This window comes from Pelobates fuscus, chromosome 9 (assembly GCF_036172605.1).
Source record: "Pelobates fuscus isolate aPelFus1 chromosome 9, aPelFus1.pri, whole genome shotgun sequence".
Taxonomy (NCBI): domain Eukaryota; kingdom Metazoa; phylum Chordata; class Amphibia; order Anura; family Pelobatidae; genus Pelobates; species Pelobates fuscus.
Genome location: NC_086325.1, coordinates 107,980,593 through 108,005,268, shown reverse-complemented (window position 1 = coordinate 108,005,268; position 24,676 = coordinate 107,980,593). Strand labels below are relative to the sequence as shown.

Here is a 24,676-nt window from a genome sequence, read left to right as displayed (position 1 = left end):
TTTCAAATGGGGGTAATTCTCTTTCCTGGGCTACCACACCGTCTCAAAGGTAACATTACTAATCTGGCAAATTTCAATTTAAAAATTGAACTTTCTATATTTGACCCTGTAACTTTCCAAAACACCATAATACCTGTAAATGGGGGGTACTGTTGTACTCGCGAGACATCGCTGATTACAAATATATGCATTTTTTTGCAGTAAAACCTAACAGTATTATGACATTCACAGCTAAAATGGCAGACGGAAATACAAATGTAAAAAAAAAAAAATCTTATTTTCTCACATTTTTTTTACATTTTATTCATAATAAATTATGTTCCATATATGAATAGTTATTGATAAATTAAAGCCCTGTTTCTCCTGAACAAAATGATATATAATAAGTGTGGGTGCACTTAATGTGACAGTGGTGAATTACGGTTGAACAGACATATAGCGCAAATTCCAGTTTTTGTTTACGTTTTGTTTTGATCAGAACGTGCACTATTGACTCCGTCCTAAAGGGGTTAACGTTTTAAATAAAACACACATACAAATAGATACACATAAACATATTTCATTTATTTACTTTTATTTATTTTCTTCATTATTTCTAAAAAACTAAACACACCAGGAAACCTACCTTGGAAGGTTTGGAGCAGATGCAGACGTGATAACAGCAGTGGGGGAAGAGGGAGAAGATGGTTCTGGTGATTCTGGAGCCCGTGGTACCCTTCCCATTCTATACCAGATGCCCATGTTGTTCAACTCACTGTCGAGACAGATATAAAATAAAAAAAATAAGAATATTGTTTCTGGCCCCAGAAAGCATTGCGTCATTAGTAGCCATGGGCCAGCTGAGTGACTGTTTGACTGTCAGGAAGCCTGGTGTGCATTAATGTCTGAGTCACCAGCCAGCTCTCTGACCTGCCTCCTTTCTGAACAAAAAAAGCAGGTAATAGGCGCTCACTAAAATAGTACAAATAAACGGCAGCAGTGAACCAGCAGGACTTCCCAACCTGCTAATAACCAGAAAGTGCAAAAATCATCACATTGTGTCACTGGGGCCACTCAAAGCGGGTGTACTTGTTCAGAAAGGAAGTGCAAAAACAGAGTGGTAGACCGCGCCACAAAGAGTTAGAGAATATTAAATAATGTATACATACATATAAAGTATCCCAACAGTATGTTAGTGGATATAAACCTTGAGGGAAATAAAAAATACAGAACAGATAATAGTGCAATATGCCAATAAGAAATAAAATAAATATATAAAATATATGGAAAACCAGTAAAAGGGCTAACTCACACTTTGAAGAGCTACTGAGAGCTCTGCCGTATAGCGCCTGGACGGTATAATCCCCGTCTTAGGATATAATGATGGAGTGTAGTATCCAAAGCTCTACGACCTTGCGTAAAAAAACACAAATAAAATCCAATGGTATAGTATGTATAATCAATAGTAGTAATATAAGAAGTATGTATCCTACTTACGATTTCCAGAGCAATGACTTGCTCTGGTGATGAAAGCTAGTGGTGGTATAATCCCCACCAAGGGATATAAACAGGATCTAAAGTGCACCAGGAACAGAAATGGACCAAGGAGAAAAATAGGAAAAAAACTAACTTTATTACAAAAATCTATATTAAAATATAGATAAACGTCCAGCATCCAATCTCTCACAGTACTTTACGCGTTTCGCCCGTGTAGGGGCTTCTTCAGAAGTATCAATTTCTTTGGGGGTCCGTCCAAGAGCTTATAAAGCTTGTTAATACTCCAATTCCCGCCGGAAACAGGAAAAGTGCACACACCGAACTACAATTGGAGTATTAACAAGCTTTATAAGCTCTTGGACGGACCCCCAAAGAAATTGATACTTCTGAAGAAGCCCTTACTCGGGCGAAACGCGTAAAGTACTGTGGGAGATTGGATGCTGGACTTTTATTTATATTTTAATATATATTTTTGTAATAAAGTTACAGTTTTTTCCTATTTTTCTCCTTGGTCCATTTCTGTTCCTGGTGCACTATGGATCCTGTTTATATCCCTTGGTGGGGATTATACCACCACTAGCTTTCATCACCAGAGCAAGTCATTGCTCTGGAAATCGTAAGTAGGATACATACTTCTTATATTACTACTATTGATTATACATACTATACCATTGGATTTTATTTGTGTTTTTTTACGCATGGTCGTAGAGCTTTGGATACTACACTCCATCATTATATCCTAAGACGGGGATTATACCGTCCAGGCGCTATACGGCAGAGCTCTCAGTAGCTCTGCAAAGTGTGAGTTAGCCCTTTTACTGGTTTTCCATATATTTTATATATTTATTTTATTTCATATTGGCATATTGCACTATTATCTGTTCTGTATTTTTTATTTCCCTCAAGGTTTATATCCACTAACATACTGTTGGGATACTTTATATGTATGTATACATTATTTAATATTCTCTAACTCTTTGTGGCGCGGTCTACCACTCTGTTTTTGCACTTCCTTTCTGAACAAGTACGCCCGCTTTGAGTGGCCCCAGTGACACAATGTGATGATGTGGCATATGGAGCATATGTCATAAGTGCTGTTTGAAATGCATGATTGTAAAGGTTTTTTTATAAGGGACCAAACCAGAGCTTTATACACTCAATAAGATTTTAAAACTTCTTATTGAACAATCAACAGTTCACATTTTAGTGAATAATCCTGGCAATAAATAAAGTTTAAAACAAAATGTTAGAGGAGTGATGGGTGATTGTGTCCAGGTAATTGAAATTAACAGGGTTATTCACTAAAGTCCAAAAGGCCCTGGACTGAATGGGGCAAAACCATTCAGCTGCAAATTGTTCAATGTATTTAACATTGCCAGCAGGGCCATCTTTGATATTGATAGGACCCTGGGCAAGCCTTTGCTTAGGCCCACTGAACCCTGCCCCCCTCTCCCCCTCCACACCCTTCACACCACTAAAGTGGCAGAAATAAAGTAGAGGACCCTGCTGCAATAATTTTTTTTTAAGCCCCGTTATCGAAAGAGTGGGCAAAATGTACATCCCCATCTGTCGTGCAACTACAACAATGCTTTCACAGCTGGGGCTCTACCATTTTCCCATATTTGGAAATATACAGAAAAATGTTTAATATAATTAGCGCTAAAATCACATGCAGCTATAAACACTGTGGAACCAATCACACTTCATTCCACCAATACAGAATCAAATCAAGAAAAGAAAAATAGTGTTCCCAGAACTCACTTTACCAAGTGTACACAATTGTGAGTAAACAAATTATATATATACACACACACACACACCTAATGAGAGCAAAACTTGTGGTTCAACCCTACTGAGCCAATGATCGAAGGGTAGAGAAATAGATAGGAACCGGGGGCCAATACCTCTCGATTAGTGACAAACTGCTAATCCAGCATGCTGCCTGATTGAAAGTGAAACTGATCTCAACCTTAAAATGATCGCCTCCTGTTGCTTAGGACCCATTACTATAAAAAATAAAAAAAATCTAAATTTTACGTTACTGCTGGGTCAGCTACAACTCCAGCTTACCGCAGCTATGCCAGGGCCTCTCCGGCAACCAGCATCCAACCCGGAGCTCGAGAGTCCGCTTCAGCAGGGTTATAGCACATCCAGTTGCCGCTCCTCCTGCTCCACAGCCGCCGCAAGTCGCACACCGCTGACCTGTTAAGTTACGACAACGTCCGGGTCACATCTCCTCTTTCCGTATCCAGAATCCACGAAACAGAGAGTCTCTCCAAACGGGCAAACACACACGCTTTACCAGGCACCATACGCATAATACCCTCTGCATGAACGGTCCAATCCGAATGTTTTTCTTTCCCCTACACGAACCCTATTACTCTAAGTTTCACACGTCCGGTGGCCGACTGTTTAGTCGTATCCCATCGAACTAGCCGCACTGGCACCACGCTGCTCTCTAACAGCCTCTAAATAGATTACACCGTTCAGTTAATATTAAACTGTTCTCTGTATAATTTGGTTAATTTCTCCTGTTAGTCACAATTTACCTTTCCCACTCAGTCGATTCCTGTTGGTTGTTATATATAGAGGTGTATATAAATAGATATGTCACTCAGCTATGTTGGCTACGTTATTTTTACACCCATCACTTCTCGATTAGTTATGTTGTTACTATCTACCTGAACTTATACGCATATCTTAAAGGGACACTATAGTCACCTGAACAACTTCAGCTTAATGAGGTTGTTTAGGTGAGTGCTACAGCTACCCGGAGCCTTTTTCTTGTAAGCACTGTATTTTCTGAGAAAATGCAGTGTTTACATTAGAAGCTTGGAACACCTCTTGTTGCAGTCAATCAGACGGCCACCAGAGGGACTTCCGAGTTCAGAGGCCCTAAAAAGGCCTCTCGTCCGATGCATTCTGGGTGAATGCATCAGACGGGCTATCAGCACACAAAGCACTGTGAACGCGCTTTGTGTGCTGACAGCCTGTCAGCACTGCTGTGGGCGTGGCTTCAGCTGACAGCTGAAGCCCGAACCCACAGGGATGCTGTCCGGCCACAATAGTGGTTGAAGGGGGGGGGACCTATTCTCCTCCCCCCCCCCGGCCCCCACCCCTGAGCGGTGGGTGGGGGCCCTAAAAATAAGGGGGACACATACTGCCCCCCCGGCCCCCACCCCTGTGCGGCGGGTGGGGGCCCTAAAATAATCAATAAGGGGGGACCTATTGTCCCCCCCCGGCCCCCACCCCTGTGCGGTGGGTGGGGGCCTTAAAATAAAAAATAAGGGGGGGACATACTGCCCCCCCCCCCGGCCCCCACCCCTGTGCGGCGGGTGGGGGCCCTAAAATTCACAATAGGGAGGGGACCTACTGTCCCCCCCCGGCCCCCACCCCTGTGCGGCGGGTGGGGGCCCTAAAATTCACAATAAGGGGGGGGGCTACTGTCCCCCCCCCGGCCCCCACCCCTGTGCGGCGGGTGGGGGCCCTAAAATAAAAAATAAGGGGGGGACCTACTGTCCCCCCTCCGGCCCCCACCCCTGAGCGGTGGGTGGGGGCCCTAAAATTCACAATAGGGAGGGGACCTACTGTCCCCCCCCCGGCCCCCACCCCTGTGCGGCGGGTGGGGGCCCTAAAATTCACAATAAGGGGGGGGGACCTACTGCCCCCCCCCCCGGCCCCCACCCCTGAGCGGTGGGTGGGGGCCCTAAAATTATCAATAGGGGGGGACCTATTGTCCCCCCCCGGCCCCCACCCCTGAGCGGTGGGTGGGGGCCCTAAATACAAAGGGGGTGGGGACCCTAGTTAACCCTCTCCCCCCCACCCCCCCTCCCCAAAAAAAAACTTATCTCCCTACCTACCCCCCTCACCCTAAAAATAATGAGGGGGGGACCCTTTAACTAAAAACCTGTAAAGAAAAAAAAAATAAGATAAAAACAACTTACCATTCGATGTTTTCTTTCTTCTAAAATCTTCTTTCTTCAGCCCCAAAAAAGGCCAAATAAAAATCCATAATAACCGACGGAATAAAAAAAAAAAAAAAAAACCCGAGCGCAAAAAAAATAATCCATCTTCACCCATGGAGGGCTCCGCGCAGACTGAGCTCCGCAGGGCGGGGGAAGGCTTATAAAGCCTTGCCCCGCCCTGCAATTAGGCTAAGAACACTCTGATTGGTGGGTTTAAGCCAATCAGAGTGCTCTTTGTCATTTTACAAGCGTGGGAAAATTCCAAAGAACTTTCCCACGCTTGTAAAATGACAAAGAGCACTGTGATTGGATGGCTTGAAATCCATCCAATCACAGTGCTCTTTGTCATTTTACAAGCGTGGGAAAGTTCTTTGGAATTTTCCCACGCTTGTAAAATGACACAGAGCACTGTGATTGGATGGATTTCAAGCCATCTAATCACAGTGCTCTGTGTCATTTTACAAGCGTGGGAAAATTCCAAAGAACTTTCCCACGCTTGTAAAATGACAAAGAGCACTGTGATTGGATGGCTTGAAATCCATCCAATCACAGTGCTCTGTGTCATTTTACAAGCGTAGGAAAATTCCAAAGAACTTTCCCACGCTTGTAAAATGACACAGAGCACTGTGATTGGATGGCTTGAAATCCATCCAATCACAGTGCTCTGTGTCATTTTACAAGCGTGGGAAAATTCCAAAGAACTTTCCCACGCTTGTAAAATGACACAGAGCACTGTGATTGGATGGCTTTAAATCCATCCAATCACAGTGCTCTGTGTCATTTTACAAGCGTGGGAAAATTCCAAAGAACTTTCCCACGCTTGTAAAATGACAAAGAGCACTCTGATTGGCTTAAACCCACCAATCAGAGTGTTCTTAGCATAATTGCAGGGCGGGGCAAGGCTTTATAAGCCTTCCCCCGCCCTGCGGAGCTCAGTCTGCGCGGAGCCCTCCATGGGTGAAGATGGATTATTTTTTTTTGCGCTCGTTTTTTTTTTTTTTTTTTTTTTAATTGCGTCGGTTATTATGGATTTTTATTTGGCCTTTTTTGGGGCTGAAGAAAGAAGATTTTAGAAGAAAGAAAACATCGAATGGTAAGTTGATTTTATCTCATTTTTTCTTTTTTTACAGGTTTTTAGTTAATGGTCCCCCCTCATTATTTTTAGGGTGAGGGGGGTAGGTAGGGAGATATTTTTTTGGGGGGGGGGGAGGGTTAACTAGGGTCCCCCCCCCTTTGTATTTAGGGCCCCCACCCACCGCTCAGGGGTGGGGGCCGGGGGGGACAATAGGTCCCCCCTTTATTGATAATTTTAGGGCCCCCACCCGCCGCTCAGGGGTGGGGGCCGGGGGGGGGGACAGTAGGTACCCCCCCCCTTATTGATAATTTTAGGGCCCCCACCCGCCGCTCAGGGGTGGGGGCCGGGGGGGGGACAGTAAGTCCCCCCCCCTCATTGATAATTTTAGGGCCCCCACCCGCCGCACAGGGGTGGGGGCCGGGGGGGACAGTAGGTCCCCCCCTTATTGATAGTTGTAGGGCCCGGGGGGGGACAGTAGGTCCCCCCCTTATTGATAATTGTAGGGCCCCCACCCGCCGCTCAGGGGTGGGGGCCGGGGGGGGGACAGTAGGTCCCCCCCTCATTGATCATTTTAGGGCCCCCACCCGCCGCACAGGGGTGGGGGCCGGGGGGGACAGTAGGTCCCCCCCCTTATTGATAATTGTAGGGCCCCCACCCGCCGCTCAGGGGTGGGGGCCGGGGGGGGACATTAGGTCCCCCCCTCATTGATCATTTTAGGGCCCCCACCCGCCGCTCAGGGGTGGGGGCCGGGGGGGGGCAGTAAGTCCCCCCCCTCATTGATAATTTTAGGGCCCCCACCCGCCGCACAGGGGTGGGGGCCGGGGGGGGTACAGTAGGTCCCCCCCCTTATTGATAATTTTAGGGCCCCCACCCGCCGCACAGGGGTGGGGGCCGGGGGGGGACAGTAGGTCCCCCCCCTTATTGATAATTTTAGAAAGCGAGCTGAGCTGTCAGTCAGACAGCTCAGCTCGCGAACGCGCATTCCGCGCACATGCGCGGTAAAGCGCTCAGGTTCTTCATAGGGCGGCATTCAATGCCGCTCTATGAAGAACGCGATTGGTCCAGCGCGAAGCCGTCCCATTGGGCCCCGCGATTTCGTCATTTTGACGAAAAAGGGGGCGCGGCCTAGCGGGGAGCTCGGCGCTGGAACGGAGGTAAGTTTTTAATATAAAAACACCTCGAAATTTATTTTTAATAAATGAAAGTACATATAAAAGCAAGAAGGAAGGCTGGGGGACCTGTCTTTCTTGCTTTTATATGGTGACTATAGAGTCCCTTTAAGTAGTCACCTATTTTCCCATAATTAGGTTGTCCATTCTGTCCGCGCTGATATAATCAGTTAGTTACGGTCTCAATACTCTCTCTGCTAGCTGAGCATTTCCCCTTCAGAACCAGGGATACATAAGTCTGCATTTTCCCATCATGTATGTTATGTCACGACCTTACGCATGTGGTTAATGGAATTAGTTTATCACTACTCACTACTTAAAAATTACGTCCAACAAATTCTAAGCTATCTACCACGTCTATATACGCTATGCATTACTGATGCATCCCTATGTTTGTCGGTCAAGCTATGCTCCTGGGTCATAATAATAATAATGTCTATACCTTAAACTAGGTGACAGTCTACGTTGCGAACATCCCCACTATCCGTGCTGCCGCAGGATCCGCCCGTTGCCACTTTACAGGCACATAACTTTGGAATATGTTGCGTGAGCCAGTTGCTACATGGACACATTTATCCTCACTCCTGAGGGCCTACTGTTCTTAGTAGCGATTTCACATTTAACCTTAACAGTGTTATTTGCAAAATGTTACTCCCCATATAAGACCTGGTCCAACCATTGTGTCCCACATTTTCCTGATCATTCAGCCTTATTTTCAACTCCATCAGTTCTATGCGAACTAGGTACGTTTTCCTCAACCCAGTACAATCCGAGTCCTCCCCACCATCCCCCCCTCTCTCCTCCTCTTCCCCCTCCCACCCCCATCGCTGGTAGGGTGAGTACAACTGGCTGTATCTTTAGAATTAATGGCCTTAAATAGTCATAATACAAACTAATCCTGAGGCCTACATGCATCCTCAATCGCCCCTTGGCCCAATACATAGATAACGCCTCACAACAACCTCTAAAGGGGTCTAGCTAGGAAATCACCAGTCATGCCCACTCTCATAGACTCTTTTACGGTCACCGAGAGGCCAACGCTCCCGGCCACATCGACCAGTGACCCCTGCCCAAAGGCCCAATTCATAGGTAGAGCCTCTCAAAGCCACTTGGCACTATCAGTGTCTTATCTTCCACGCAGGCCAGGTAATTTCTTTGCTTCAAGCCTTAGCTAGAAGCCATTTGGAATAGGTCAATTATGCTCTTATCAGGACTCACCATACCTTGTATTTTAGAATGTCGCAAGTTCCGGAACAGGATGAGGAACTCTCATTACTTGGCACCCCAGCAAGGCCCCCCACACCACCTGGACCCAGTACTCCTATCGAGCATCTAGAGTCAGCCAGCCCTAGTTCTCTCTGTACATTAACTATCCTTGAACTTGCCAGCAAATTGAGACGTTTAGCTATTTCTTTCCCAGACACTGCCCGCAAAGCCGAACTGTACCATCTCCTAACTGGTAGTTCCGGCACACCTCAGCAGTGTACTACAGTACAGTCAACCAATAGAGACAACTTCACCAAACTCAAGAACAAGATGATAGCTCTGCTCGCTTCCATAAATACGGTTAGCGTTAGACTAGAGAAACATTTAACCTTAACAGTGTTATTTGCAAAATGTTACTCCCCATATAAGACCTGGTCCAACCATTGTGTCCCATATTTTCATTAGGTGCTCCTGTAAATATCATTCAGCCTATTTTCAACTCCATCAGTTCTATGCGAACTAAAAATTTTAAAATAAAAAAAAACGTTTAATTATCGATTTATCGGCTCCGCATTCCTTCTCTACTCCGAGTCTTAACTCTTTGATTCCGTCTCAGGAGCTTTCCTTGCACTATGCCACAGTGAACAACGCCATACATGCCATCTTAAAGGCGGGTGTAGGTGCTTGGTTGGGCAAGACCGACATCTCCAACGCTTTCAAGCTTTTACCAATACACCCGACCCTGTGGCATGTGCACGGCACGGCAAGTGGAGAGGTGAATACTACTTTGCCACACGTTTGACATTTGGTGCAAAAAGCAGTCCCAAACTTTTTGACATGTTTGCAGACACACTAGGTTGGCTCCTACTCAACATATGCGAATGCCCATCAGTTATCCACTACTTAGACAATATTTTCACAATCGAAGTCCCACATACCACACCTATTAGTATCAGCAAAACCATGGCACTTTTCTCATCTTGAGGGGTTCCCCTCTCGCAAGAGAAAACAGTAGGGCCTTCCACCAATTTAGTTTTCCTGGGGATTTAACTGAATATGATTACTCTACAGGCTAGTCTGCCTCTAGAGAAGGTAGTGAGGATAAGAGAATCCGTGGAATCTTTTCTGGCCATGCACAAGTGTACCAGGTCTGAGCTTCAGTACTTACTTGGTACATTGAACTTCGCTATGAGGATCATTCCACAATGCTGAGCTTTTATCTCCCGACTCCTATGCCTTCTTCCACGACTGAATAATGAAAACAGCACCATAACAGTGGAAGTACATGCCATAGCTGAACTCAACATGTGGCTCAGGTTTCTGTCCCACTGGAACGGTAAAGCTATATTTATCCCGCCATCTCAGAACATTCTCCCGTAATCTGGACCGATGCAGCAGCCCTTACTGGTCTTGCTGCAATTTTTGGCAATTCCTGGTTCAGAGACACATGGCCAGTCAAGACTCTTGGCCTACCCTTATCCCAAACTACTTCAACCTTGTTTGAAATTTACCCCATAGTGACTGCCACCAAGGCCTGGGGGCACCTATGGGTGGTTATGACAGTCAAATGCTTTACAGACAATAAGGCTGCAAGTGACATAAACAAGGGCAGATCCTCATCCCTCATCATTATGAGACTCAAGACGTCTCACGTAGCTAGCAGCCACATTGAATTAAATAAAGCCACTGACACTCTGTCTTGCTGTTAATTTCAGAATTTCTTCAAGGCCGCCCCAATACATACCATGCAGTGCAGTGTGCTGGCTGCAGTGGTTGGGAATTAGGCTCCTAAAAGAAATTGTTGCAGGCAGAGGCTAAACGAGTTAGCTGCTTTGGGCCCCGGGGAACATGAGGACAAACATTTAGAACACAATTTAATGGAATCATAGAATTAGATGATAAAACCCAAATATACTCTGAGAAGGTGCTTCATTAATGGAGTGATACAAAGCACAAATTAAAAATAAAAGTGCAAGTTTTAAATCCAAACACAGAACTAGAAACTTTCTTTTTATGGCTTTTGCATATGCTGGGGTTAATTTGGCACTCACATGACAAAATTGAGAAGGTACCAGAAGTGTTGCCACAGTAACAATAAAAAATGCTTGACAAAGATTTCTGTATGTAATAAGCTGTTGTGTACAGAACACCAGATATTCTTGGTTTCTTTTGGTCATTTGGTACAGCACATTACTGTTAATTTCATCTGAGACTCAATGGTGGGAGTAGACTCACCCAATGAAGGTGTACTGTGGAGGTGCTTGTTTTGAACGGCTCAGGATGCGGATGTCACAGATAGCAGCTTCTGTGGAGTCCCGTGGAATAAACTTAATGCACAGACGTTTTTTTCGGAAGGCAATTTCTTCTGCAAGAATGATGATGCCCAGAATAAAAATGACAATTAATTGGACTTTTTACTGGTTACAAGGCTATACATTGTTTTATTGCACACAGAAATGACTGCTGAAAACAGGGTAAAAAATATATTTTCTCCTCTGACGCAGACAACAGAGTGCTATTAATATTGTGCTAATTATAGTGACAGCCTGGTAAGTTTATATCAAGAGAAGTGCTTCTTACTAATCAGTGATGGTATGTCAACTTGAAAATGCTAAAATGTATGTGAAAAACAGAATATATTGCTACCAAATTTGTGAAAAAATTTGCACATGTAATAAAAGGTTTACAATAACCTACTAATTAGGGGTATTCAGGTTTGGCTCTCAATTTATTTGTTAAAATTCCAAGTTTGAAAACATAAATGGGTACATCCCTAATTTTTCTCTGTAACTTTGTTGTGGGACCCAACAGGTCATGTTTCTGGTCTCCAGCAAGTGCAAAACAGAAACTCAGCCTGGTATTATTCAAAGGGTTAAATCATAGCACTGACCAGGTGATACAGTATGACATAATTTTTGCCAAGTGCATTTATATATTAAACAGTACCTAGGTTCTCACTTTCTCCTCTTTCTCTCAATGAGTTTACATATTTAAAGAGTGCCTGCCATGGCAGGTTCACGTAAATATATTGTTCATTATGGTGATAAGTTAAATTTATTGGCTTTGGGAGCACCTACAGTTGTACTACTTCTTGCTCTAATGCCAACATTCTTAGAGGATCCATGGGTGTCAAGTACTATAACACCACTCTCCTGCCTTCCTTGCTGCTCTTTTTCGTCTGGGCTTGACCTGGATCTGGGAGTCCAATAATCCCACAGCAAGCATGAGAAAGGCTTGCTGCTGGAGTAGGAGAAAGACAGGGAGCAGGAGAACCATCTAAATGAGGGTTCTCCTGCTCTCTCATATCATTCAATCATCTTTTTATACCTGTATGGCACCAGCATAGAGCTCAAATGCCAATGATTCAGTAAAAGATGGGGAGGGAATAATGTTTCTAATGAATATATAAAATCACATTTTGGCTAGTACAGAGCAGAGATGAACTGTAATGCTCTTTAATTTAAAGCCAAGTAGTGTGTACCATGACATGTACATTTAACGTAACCTTTTTCCAAACTAGACTGACTTTCTTGTTTAGGATTTTCACAAGATACTATGTATAACTCTGTTTCTTCGAAATTATGAATGATTTAAAATTATTTTTAATGTTATATTTCCACATCAGCATTTTATGGAAGCTGCTTTTAGCTACAATCAATAACAACTGATATTTGTTGATTTTATATCACACAAATACTAAAATCATTATTGTTGCAATATATAAAGATGTAAGAAAAAAAAAAAAAAAAAAAACATGTAAAAGAATTACTGTAACATACGTGTGTCTACTGTTTCGTGAATAGGAATGAAGCCCACGGGTAATGTGTCTTTTATGTCAATCAGTTTCATGTCAACGAGCACATTTCCTAAGTGACTCTGCTTAATAGAGGGAGAAAAGACAATAGAATGTTAACACATGTAATAAATACCCACATGTCCTTCTAAATGACCCTGGCTTTTCATTATTTAATTTTCCCCCAAAATGCATCACAAAAGCTAAGTAATATCAGCCATTCTTAAAGAAGTAGACTTAGTCGTAGTGGAATGGTATTGTTGGACTTCTGGTGCACAAAGTCACGAGACTAAGCTACTACCATAAACTACTTACACGGCTGGATGAATAAAATTAATTTGTTCCAACCAGTGGTAACCCACTGAAAACAGCATGGGAGAAATTCTGTGTCTTAACACAGGGCTTTAACCTTGATTTAACTTTGCAAGCAGACAATGTTAAATAAAATGCTTTACATCAAGGACAAAACCATTAAACATAACAAAATCCAATTTCCAGACAAACAAACTATGAAAGGTTTGCCTTTGTCAAACATATCAATCAACTTGTTTTTTTAACCATGAAAGTAAAAAAAAAGAAACCAAAAAGGTGTTTTTGAAAAGCAATAAACGGAACTCACGTTCTCTCGGGAAAAGGTTCTGGTAAAACAAAGGTATCTCGTCACCTTGGATTTGAATAAACCATCTTTCCAAAGGTCTGCATCTAAACCATCTGTTGTCTGAGAAACCTGCCAATGTGTGAGATAAAAGAGTGAAGAATAAGAAAGGCATGTTGAATTAGTGGTGTTTGAATGACTAATGACTTCATCTTTTTAAGAGTAACTAGCTCAATCTCTCTGAAGACATTATTTCCTGTTTCTTAAACAGATATGCAAGGCCAAACAGGTAAGTATTCTAGGCATTTAAATAAATAAAAAATATACAAAAAACAAAATAATAATTTCTTCAAGTACACTGCTTTTGTTTAATGGATGTAAGCTGGGTGATCGTAAATACATTTTATTACGAAAACAGTTGCATTGCTATTATGTGTTTAGTTCCATTAAACATGTTGTTGCTTATCACTGACATTGGATGGCTACTGAAAAATACATTAACTGGCAGCAAAGACAGTGGACGTGTTTTAAAAGGGAGAGGTGGAGAAAGAGAAAATCTTTTTGGGTTCCCTCCTCCATTGAAGGGTTCTGCCTGCACTTGGAGTAATGGATTGTGATGTACGTTGCTAAACTTCTCATACTAATTTAAAGGAACACTGCAGCATTAGGAACACAAACCTATATTGCTAATGCTTTAGAGTTCCTTCCATATTTAGATACCGTATATACTCGAGTATAAGCCGAGTTTTTCAGCACATTTTTTGTGCTGAAAAACCCCAACTCGGCTTATACTCGAGTCACTGTCTGTATTATGGCAATTTGCATTGCCATAATACAGACTGGGGGCTGTGTGCGGTTACTTACCTCTCTTGCAGCTCCTGTCAGCTCCCTTCTCCTCTGCGCCGGTCCGGTCAGCACCTCTGTCAGCTCCCATTGTAAGTCTCGCGAGAGCCGCGGAGTCATAGTGCGGCTCTCGCGAGACTTACAGTGTGAGCTGACAGAAGAGCTGCACGGACCGGCGCGGAGGAGAAGGGAGCTGACAGGAGCTGCAGGAGAGGTAAGTGCTCTCTGCCAGCCCCCCTCCCCCCACTGAACTGCCAATGCCACTGGACCACCAGGGAAGGAGAGCCCCCCTCCCTGCCATGTATCAAGCAGGGAGGGGGGAGGAAAAATAAATAAATTAATAATAATAATAAAAATAAATAAATAATAATATAACAACAAAAAAATATTAAAATAATAATAATTTTAAAAAATATAAAAAATGCCCACCCCCCACCAAGGCTCTGCATCCCACACACACACACTGCACTCATACATACACACTGCACTACTCTGCACTCATACACACACTCTGCACTCATACACACACTCTGCACTCATACACACACACACACTGCATTCATATACACACACACTGCATTCATATACACACACACTGTAAATAAATATTCAATTAATATAATTTTTTTAGGATCTAATTTTATTTAGAAATTTACCAGTAGCTGCTGCTTTTCCCACCCTAGTCTTATACTCGAGTCAATACGTTTTCCCAGTTTTTTGGGGTAAAATTAGGGGCCTCGGCTTATATTCGGGTCAGCTTATACTGGAGTATATACGGTATGTAGAAATTCAAGGCACTAGAAGAAAATGTGTACTATATTTTCATATATTTACGTTACTATGTTCTAATATATATATATACATACATATATATATATATATATATATATATACACACACACATACATATACATATACACACACACACACACACACACACACACACACATTTCCTGACACAGCCTCTATTTGTATTACTGTTTCTGTTCTGTAGGGTATAGAGGGATCTTTGTGTCCAGTATTTGTTGCATAAGGTGACCTACATCTGAATTTTTGGTCAACCTCGCCTATTAACTTTTAGGGGGTGGATTGAGGTAGGACAAAGCAAAATGTGCCTTTTGCATCATGGCACATTATTATTTTGTGTGACACATTTGGTGTGGATTATAGTGGCGCTCTTACAGCATCAAATATAGAGCCTGTTATTTTTGGTACTTCCAGCCTACTTCTCTGTTTGCTTAATTTTAACAATGCCCAGTGCACTCCCAGAAAATATCCTTGAAAGCCATTAGATGCACTTCAGCTGCACTGACTGAATTAAACTTGGTGTAGAAGCCCCATAAGAAAGCATTGATTCCTATGCGGAAGTTAGGATGCATGTGTTGAGCTCTCCACACGTGTATCAGGTCCACAGTGCTCCTCTATGATCGGGGAGGTGGAGAGGTTAGCAACACACAGGAAGCCTTTGCGCCGGAAAAAGTTAAGTAAAAAGCTTTATTTATTTCATTTTGCACTCACAGTGGGAAGGGAACCTACCGTATATACTCGAGTATAAGCCGACCCGAATATAAGCAGAGGCCCCTAATGTTACCCCCCCAAAATTGGAAAACTTATTGACTCGAGTATAAGACTAGGGTGGGAAATGCAGCAGCTACTGGTAAATTTCTAAATAAAACTAGATCCTAAAAAAATTATATTAATTGAATATTTATTTACAGTGTGTGTATATATGAATGCAGTGTGTGTGTATGAGTGCAGTGTGTGTGTATGAGTGCAGTGTGTGTGTATGAGTGCAGTGTGTGTGTATGAGTGCAGTGTGTGTGTATGAGTGCAGTGTATGTATGAGTGCAGTGTGTATGAGTGCAGTGTGTGTATGAGTGCAGTGTGTGTGTATGAATGCAGTGTGTGTATGAGTGCAGTGTGTGCAGTGTGTATGAATGCAGTGTGTGTATGAGTGCAGTGTGTGTGTGTGTGTATATATATGAGTGCAGTGTGTGTATGAGTGCAGTGTGTGTGTGTGTGTGTGTGTGATGCAGAGCCTTGGTGGGGGGGTGGGCATTTTTTATATTTTTTATTTATTATTATTTAAAAAAAAAAAATTGTTATATTATTATTTATTTATTTATTTTTTTGCTTGATACATGGCAGGGAGGGGGGCTCTCCTTCCCTGGTGGTCCAGTGGCATTGGCAGTTCAGTGGGGGGGGGGCTGGCAGAGAGCACTTACCTCTCCTGCAGCTCCTGTCAGCTCCCTTCTCCTCCGCGCCGGTCCGTGCAGCTCTTCTGTCAGCTCACACTGTAAGTCTCGCGAGAGCCGCACTATGACCCCGCGGCTCTCGCAAGACTTACACTGGGAGCTGACAGAGGTGCTGACCGGACCGGCGCGGAGGAGAAGGGAGCTGACAGGAGTTGCAGGAAAGGTAAGTAACCGCACACAGACCCCAGTCTGTATTATGGCAATGTAAATTGCCATAATACAGACAGTGACTTGAGTATAAGCCGAGTTGGGGTTTGTCAGCACAAAAAATGTGCTGAAAAACTCGGCTTATACTCTAGTGTATACGGTAGTTTGGTCCTTCCTCAGTAGGTGCATGAAAGAACAAAAAGATAAAAGGGGAACTGATAATGTAGTATTTATTGCAATGGGTAGATAACAGACAAGAAAGTGTGTAAGTGTCCACTCACATGATATGGAGCTTTTGTATAAGCTACAATATTAATAGCATGTCGTACTATAATTACAACTAGTGAATATAAATTGCAGTATTGGATTTTTTCCTCATCATTTCATAACCCACACTCTGATTCACCAAAGCAACGATTATATCAACTAGTCGGGACTATATTGCTACATGCTTGTATGAAAACTCCATATAATGGGTATATATTTTTATCTGGTGCAAACTATTTTTGCATACCAGGTTGATCAGACTGATCACATACACGGTACAGTGATCAGAAAGCACAAAACCGTTAAATAAATGTAAAAAGGGGTTAAAACAGACAATTGAAGATCAGCAATGAAAGGGTTAAATGGCAAGCTTGGGACACTTTATGATCTCTCCTCCTCTCTTGCCACAGATCAAATTAAGGAAAGAGATGCAGAGTCAAAGATCACAGACAACTGTTACATTTATTGGCTGTGACATTGTATCTGTGATCACAGTGACACAGCAGTGATTCGCTGAATGGGGACTGCCTTGGTTGCGAGGGAAGTCCCCTGATCGGGTCCGTAGCTGTAAGTATGTAAGTATGTCTATGGAGACATGGAAGGACAAATACGTTAGGACGTGTCATTAGACCATGCTTTCAAGTACATGATGATGAATACATCGCTAAACATTTAAAGGTAGAAGGATCATTACATGAAACAAAAGTTTAACATACGTTTTAGGTGGATTTTCAATGTTTTATTATATTGTATCATTTCCACACAAGTGACAGCTCAATGTTAACATCCACCAATGACTGACTAACCACAAGCCACCTTCTGTGACAGAGCACCTGTACTCAGACAGAGTATCTCTGCCAATTGCGCTTCCTTGCTGCCACTCGAACACTTCAAACCCAATCGCCGGTGCTTGACTGGGGTCTCTCTGTAGCCCTTCCACCCGACCAGGCTGCAGCTCCCCTTCTAGGCAGGTATCCCCACCTCTGCCTATAATAGCATTAGCTCCTGCCTTTTTAATCCCTTAAGGACCATGGATGTATCAGGTACGCACGGGTGTGCCTGGGCACACCCTAATCCCCGCGGCCCGCACTCTGTGCCTCCCTCCATGGGGAGTGTGTGTGTGTGCGCGCGCGCGCACACACACACACACACACACACACACACACACATATTAATTATACATTATAAATTGAAGAAGAAAAAACATCTATAAAAAAAAAAAAAATAATAATAAAAACTTTGGCCAGAGTTTGTGACTAAGTGGCTGTTACAAAAGACTGGAAATACCCCATTTGGAATACCCTGGGTTGTCTACATTTGAAAATGGTATGCCATCATGGGGTTATTTCACATTCCTGGGGTACCATATGGTCTCATAAGGCAACACAGACTCAGCAAACCAATCTGGCAAACTTAAGTGGGCAAGCCCTATATGGACCCTGTATCTTTTCAAAACACCATAAAACCTGTACATGGGGGGTTATTATTATACTCGGGAGACTTCGCTGAACGCAAATATGAGTGTTTACAACAGTAACACTTATCAAGACGATGAAATCACCAGTAAAAGTGCAATTTGTGTGTAAAAAAAGCGAGCGTTTGTGGCTAAGTGGCTACTAAAAAAGACTGGACATACCCCATTTTGAATACCGTGGGCTGTCTACTTTTACAAATAGTATGCCATGATGGGATTAATTTTCATTCCTGGGCTGCTAACGGTCTCCAAAGCAACATAGGCCCAGCAAACCAATCAGGCAAATTTCAATTGAAAAACATGGAAAAGGGGAAAGTCCTACATTTGACCGCGGTAAGTTTGCAAAAACCCATAAAACCTGTACATTGGGGCACTGTTGTACTCAGGAGATGTTGCTGAACACATATTGGGGTGTTCTTTGTCAGTAACACATAACAGGAACTGAGAATTCATGCCTAAAGTACAATGTGAGAGAAAAAGAACACAAAAAAATGACTACCCAAAAGTTTGAAAAAGACTGGTGATAGAATTAGTGCATGAAAAGTGTTAAAATACCAACATTTGAAATACCCTAGGATGTCTACTTTTTAAAAAATATATGGTTTGATCGGGGTAAATTACATTTGCCGGCTTCAAAAATGTCCCAAATAGGACATGGGTGCATGATGACCAGCTAAGAAAATTCCAAGTTGGAAAACTTAAATGCTCCAAATAAGGTCTTTTAGTCTCCAGAGAACCTGACACACCTGTACATGGGTGGCATCACTGTACTCAGGAGATGTTGCTGAACACATATTGGGGTATTCTTTCTCAGTAACGCTTAAAGTTCTCCGTACATGTATTCTTAAATTGCTATGTGTGTAAAAAAAACAAAAATTTCACCAATTATGTATTTATTTTTTTAATTTGGCATACATTGGTGGTAAAATGGTTGCATGAAAAGAGCATGAAAATAGTCAAAATACCCCAAGTTTAATACTTTAGGTTGTCTTGAAAATATATACATGTGGAAAGTTTATTCAGGGATTCCTGACAGATATTACAATATTACATGCGTTAATTTCCAAAAAAAAGCTAAGAACATGCTAACATTGCTTATTTCTAAACTCAGGACAAAATCTAGAAACTATTTAGCACAGGGTTTTTTTGGTGGTTGTAGATGCGTAACAGATTTTGGGGGTCAAAGTTCGAATAAGTGTGTTTTTATAAAAATTTTCATCATATTTTATAAAAAAGTTTTTAGTAAATTATATGATATGATGAAAATAATGGTATCTTTAGAAAGACTGTTTAATAGCGAGAAGAACTGTATATAATATGTGTGGGTACAGTTAATGAGTAAGAGGGAAAATTACATCTAAACAGAAACCCCGCAGAAATGTAAAAAGAGCCCTGGTCCTTAACGGTAAGAAAATTTAAAACCGGTCTGGTCACCAAGTAGATAAAGGCACTTGTGGCTCTCAGGCCTAGCTTTTTTGACTTCGTCCCATGCTACAGGGACCATGCAGTCAGCCAACAGGTCCAAAAGACTGTTACCGGGATCCCTGAGGACACACAGGAACTAGCTTGTCACTGTCCAAAATAATGTCAAGCTAACAGGAACTAGCTTGACATTATTTTGGATAGTGACTAGCCTTTGGGGACTAAACCTTAAGCATGTGATAACAAATATTTACAATACAAATATGTAGAACATTAGAGAATGAGCAATTATAATTAATGAACAAACGATATAATGCAAGTAAAATTTTTAAACACGCTAAAAAGCAATAAGATATACATTTAACTACTTATTTGGTTGCCCTCATTTGCATACCAGCATTACTTCCATTTAGTCAGCAGAAGGCACTGAAGAGTTATTAAGTACCAATGAACAGTTTGTTTTCCAATTGCAACCATCACAAGCACCTTTCAGAGGCTCTTAGGACCAGGTCCATAGTCTGTGGGCAAGAGAGTTTCTGTCACACATTCTACAGGGAAAAGCTTACTCATGCTTCTGGTTGAAAACTGGTGGCCATATAACATTTTTCTCCTGAGGTTTGGTACTTTACTAAATTATATACTTGCATACATTCATGTACGTTGCAAAACTTCCCAGCCAAATTCAAAACCTCAGAAAGCAGATTTTATCACGACAGGATAATATTCATTACAACATGGGACAGTATTTATGCAGTAAATGAAGAAGATCCATCTAAAAGTAATCCGGTAGGAAAGTAAATAAGTGCAGTAATATATAAAATACATGTAAAATGACAATTTGTATAAGGAGCTGGAAAAATGAGCATGTACTCCCTTAAAATGAGAGAAGAAATAAACAACAACCCACAAACACAACCAAGTTCTATAGAACAATGAACTCCAATATATGTTCACCAATGATACATTCTATTATGTCTGTGTATTGAACCTTCCCAGCTCTTTCAAATGCAATAAAAAGCAAGGTATATACTTGATAGAGATATGGGAATAAAAACAAACATATAGGGAGAAACAGAACACTACATTAAATTGAATGTGTCATCTTCATGTTGTGTTTAGGATAATGTCCCTTTGTATACCTTTACCTATTCATTGTTCTAGCAAAATAAAATGTATGGATTTAAAACATACCTACCTTAAAATCTCCTGGGCAACAATGTGCACTGAGGATTCGTCTCGTACTACCAGCCTACAACTGCCATCCAGGTTGGACAAAATATTGTATATAATGTGACACCATCTACAATCCTCCATCTATACATTTCCTAGCAAATGTACAGGTTGAACTGTTTTCTCCAATTACTTTCAGGGTATCAAGCCTTTAAGGCAAGAAGACTAAATATTTAACTTCTGTGGCACCATCTGGATGCTAGGCACTCCAGGGTACTTTGTGTTATGTAATGTTGTGGGAAGGCTACTGTATGTACAACCAATGCATTGTGACTAGCATCTTAATAGGAAAATAATAGAAACAATCTTTTAATACATACTTTTGCTAGCAATTGCTCCAGCATAATGTATACATTAATTAGGGATTATTCTAGTGTTAGTGACCGAATAAAATACATTTTATTAATAAAGACATTAACACTAGAATAATCCCTAATTTTATAGCAAGACAGGAGGCTTCATATTTGCTATTTTCATGCCCAGAAATAAGAGGAAAAAGTGCAAAGTCGGACGAAAATAAAAGGTACGAAAGGTAGATTCTCTAGACCAGTGGAGGATAAAATATCTGAAAGGGTGCCTCCTGCGAGGAGCGCGGAGGAGGCCGCCGCTCCCCGAACTGAATGCGCCCTGTAGGAGGTGTCAACACTAGCAAGACCGAGGAGCCATTTGATCCACCGAGCGATGGTAGGACATGACACCGGTCGGTAGGGACGAACATAAGAGATTAACAGTGGTTCTGAAGGAAAATTGAGTGGGGTAGTAAGGCTTATTTCCCTATAATTTTCCAAAAAAAAGTGGTGTAGGCAACGTGCCACGCAAAGCGATGGTCTGTCTGTAAAATACGGGTAAAAAACGGACGATGAGAACGTCTTAGTTTGACAGGAATTGGAAAAATGAACACCTTCAGGGAGAAAACAAGCTCATGAAAGTCAAACGCCTTTGCAGAGTTCGAGGTATCAGAGAGAAAGGCGGAAAGGCTCCTGAGTTCGGGCAAGGTTGCAGGAAAGCATCGACTTCTTGGCAGGACGGGTCTGGAAGCCAACTGAAGAAGGTCTCAGTCTGGCGATTCAAGCGGGACGCGAAGAGGTCCAGATAGAGAGAGCCGCGAGACAGCTGAAGGAGATTGAAAATGTGATGGTCCAATTGCCAATCGCTGGCGTCTCTACAGTGGCAAGAGACCCAGTTCGCCACCAGGTTGTCTGGGCCTGGTAGATATCCTGCCTGAAAGGAGATGTTCCTGGTCAGACAAAACTGGTAGAGTTCCTTCGTTAGATCCGAGAGGAGTTTGGAGCGGGAGCCTCCTAAACGGTTGACGTAACGGACAGCAGAGACATTGTCCATACTCAGCGAACAATTGTATGCGTCCTTCGCGAAACTGGGGACTGTGAAGGATCCGGAAAACAAATCAAGGCAGTTTATGTGTAATGTCCAATCTGAGGGCGTCCAGAGCCCTCTGGTGGAGAGATCTGAGCAAGTGGCACCCCATCCTGAGAGGCTGGCATCCGATTCCAGGAAGAAATCTGGTTGGGAACCTGAAAATCGCCCTTTGATTCCATGCTTCCATATTGTAGAGCCGCCAATCTAGTTCCAAGCGGACTTTGTCTCTTAGCAAGATCAGTTAATCGTATGAAATGGATCTGCGCAGGTAGAAGGCCTTGAGGCGTTGCATTGCTCTGTAGTGTAATGGACCCAGAAAGATGGCCTGAATGGAGGCTGAAAGGAGGCCGATGACCCTTGCTAGATCGCGCAGGTAGATGCGAGGGGAGCCCATCAGTTTGCGAATGTCCTACTTTATAGTCCTGATTTTGGAGGACGGTAGTTGGAGAATAGCCTGAATGGAGTCTATCTGAAAGCCCAGAAACTGCACAGTTTGTGAGGGAAGTATGGCTGACTTTTTGAAATTAATCACAAACCCTAGGTTTTGATGGAGAGAGGTTGTCATCTCCGTGTGAAGTTGAAGGGTGAGAGGGTCCTGAGCCATAATCAGAATATCGTTGAGGTAGACCATGGATCTGACACCCTGAGAGCGGAGAAGGGCCATAGCCGGTTTCATCAGCTTTGAGAAGCACCACGGGGCGGAGGAGAGGCCGAATAGGAGACAGGTAAATTGCCATAGTTTGTAGTGCCAAAGAAATTGGAGGTAGCACCGATGGGAATGTGCTATTCGGACCGTTGGGTAAGCATCCTTGAGGTCGAAACGTGAGAACCAGTCTCCCTCACAGAGGAGGTCCCTTAACAGTTGTAACCCTTCCCTTTTGAAGTGTCGATAAGGGACTGAAAGGTTTATTTCTCTTAAATTGATAACCGGACGGAACTTTCTGGATTTTTTCTTGACTAGGAATGCCCTGTGGAGTGACGATTGGGCCTTAGTGAGGGAGTTAAAAATGGAAACATGTTTGTTAAGGTCTTTGATAAATTTTTCCCCGAATAGGAGGCAGTAAGTATGAAAATCTAAATAAGTGGCCCGGCAATATTGAGCAGTTTATCTTGTACGGCCTTAAGTCCTTGCAAGGGTCCTTACCTGATCTAGTAAGGAACGTGACCAGAATACGGTCGAATTTGGGTGTAAGAGCGACTTTGTCCGGTATAATTGGACGCGGACATTCGGCTCTTAACTTGTTTCTGACCTCTTTGTGAAGAGATTTACGTAACCATAGTTCACAAAACTGAGCGATATGCTCAGGTGGAGCCCATTCGGCTGAGCGAGTGTGTTTAATTAATCTATGGTCAAAAAAGGGTTGGCCCTGGGAGTCCTGCAGGGTCTCCCTAGGAGTTTTGGCCAGAGCCTTTGCTTTTCCAAGGGCGCTTGCAGGAAGCACCTTCGTGATCAGATGGATCAGGAGACTCATCGGAGACAGAGAGGCGTTGTAAAGTCGCCTTGGGACAATCCTGGGTTGTTCTTGAAGGGAAGCTAGGGCCTTAGGGATCGACTCTGCAATAGCAGAGAAAAGCCAGGCTTTATGTTTGGCCAATATGGCGGTATCTGGTATGTCAGACATGTTTGTATTAGGTTATGAAAAAAACAATATAAGATAATAAATATGTGAAATACAGTTCACCAGTTGGGTCAGCCAATATCAGTGGTGAGTAATAAAGTAATCAGGTTTCGCCCGTGGTCAGTTGAGGTTTACCCTAACTGCCAGTACATGGGGGATTTCCTAGAGGTACAGTAAATATGGAGTGGGTGTTAGCCACTGTGTAGTAAGTATAAGTGGGTATTAGCCACTAAGCAGACGAAAGTGGGATTAGCCACAAATATTCACAGAAGTGGGGGTCACCCACAAATTAACAAAAGGCAGACAAACTATAAATCAGTGTAAGGCAAAAGGCCAAAATACTATGGTGGGGGTTACCCACAGCAGGGGTAATAACAGTGGGGGTCACCAACAGTAGATGCCAGCGAGAGGATAATTTGGGGAAACCAAATTTAATCAGTGTGTGATAAATAAGGATGATGACAGAGGTATAGATAATTGCAGGGAGAGCCTTCTTGTTCAATCTGTAATTATGGAAAGGAGGGATAATCAGTATAAAAGATCCTTTAAAAATAGGGTGGGAAAAAAACACTAACAGTATAGGATCAAATGAAAAAGAAACTTACAGTTAGAAGAATGAAGAAAGGACCCTTGCGTCTGACCGCTGTTACGCAAACCGCCTAGCCGACAGGTTTGTGAGGTGATAAGGCGGAACGAAAACGGCAGGAAAAAAACATTGGAGAAAAGGGCCGCCGGGAGTGAGACAGGCACGAGTAGTGGAGAC

General features: G+C 42.7%; 1 protein-coding gene across 4 annotated transcripts in view; it reads right to left on the bottom strand.

Moving 5' to 3' along the window:
• The window catches only part of MVB12B (multivesicular body subunit 12B), a 166,636-nt gene that overhangs the window by 77,936 nt on the left and 64,024 nt on the right, over positions 1-24,676 (bottom strand). For 3 of the 4 annotated variants that reach the window (XM_063432296.1, XM_063432297.1, XM_063432295.1), the window contains 4 exons: positions 13,304-13,411; positions 12,671-12,767; positions 11,127-11,256; positions 626-754 (listed from right to left, as the gene is read on the bottom strand). In XM_063432296.1, coding sequence (XP_063288366.1) covers positions 626-754; positions 11,127-11,256; positions 12,671-12,767; positions 13,304-13,411 — 464 coding nt within the window. Of the gene's footprint in view, positions 1-621; positions 755-11,126; positions 11,257-12,670; positions 12,768-13,303; positions 13,412-24,676 lie in introns of those variants that run through there. The other variant, XM_063432298.1, reaches the window with a different exon arrangement.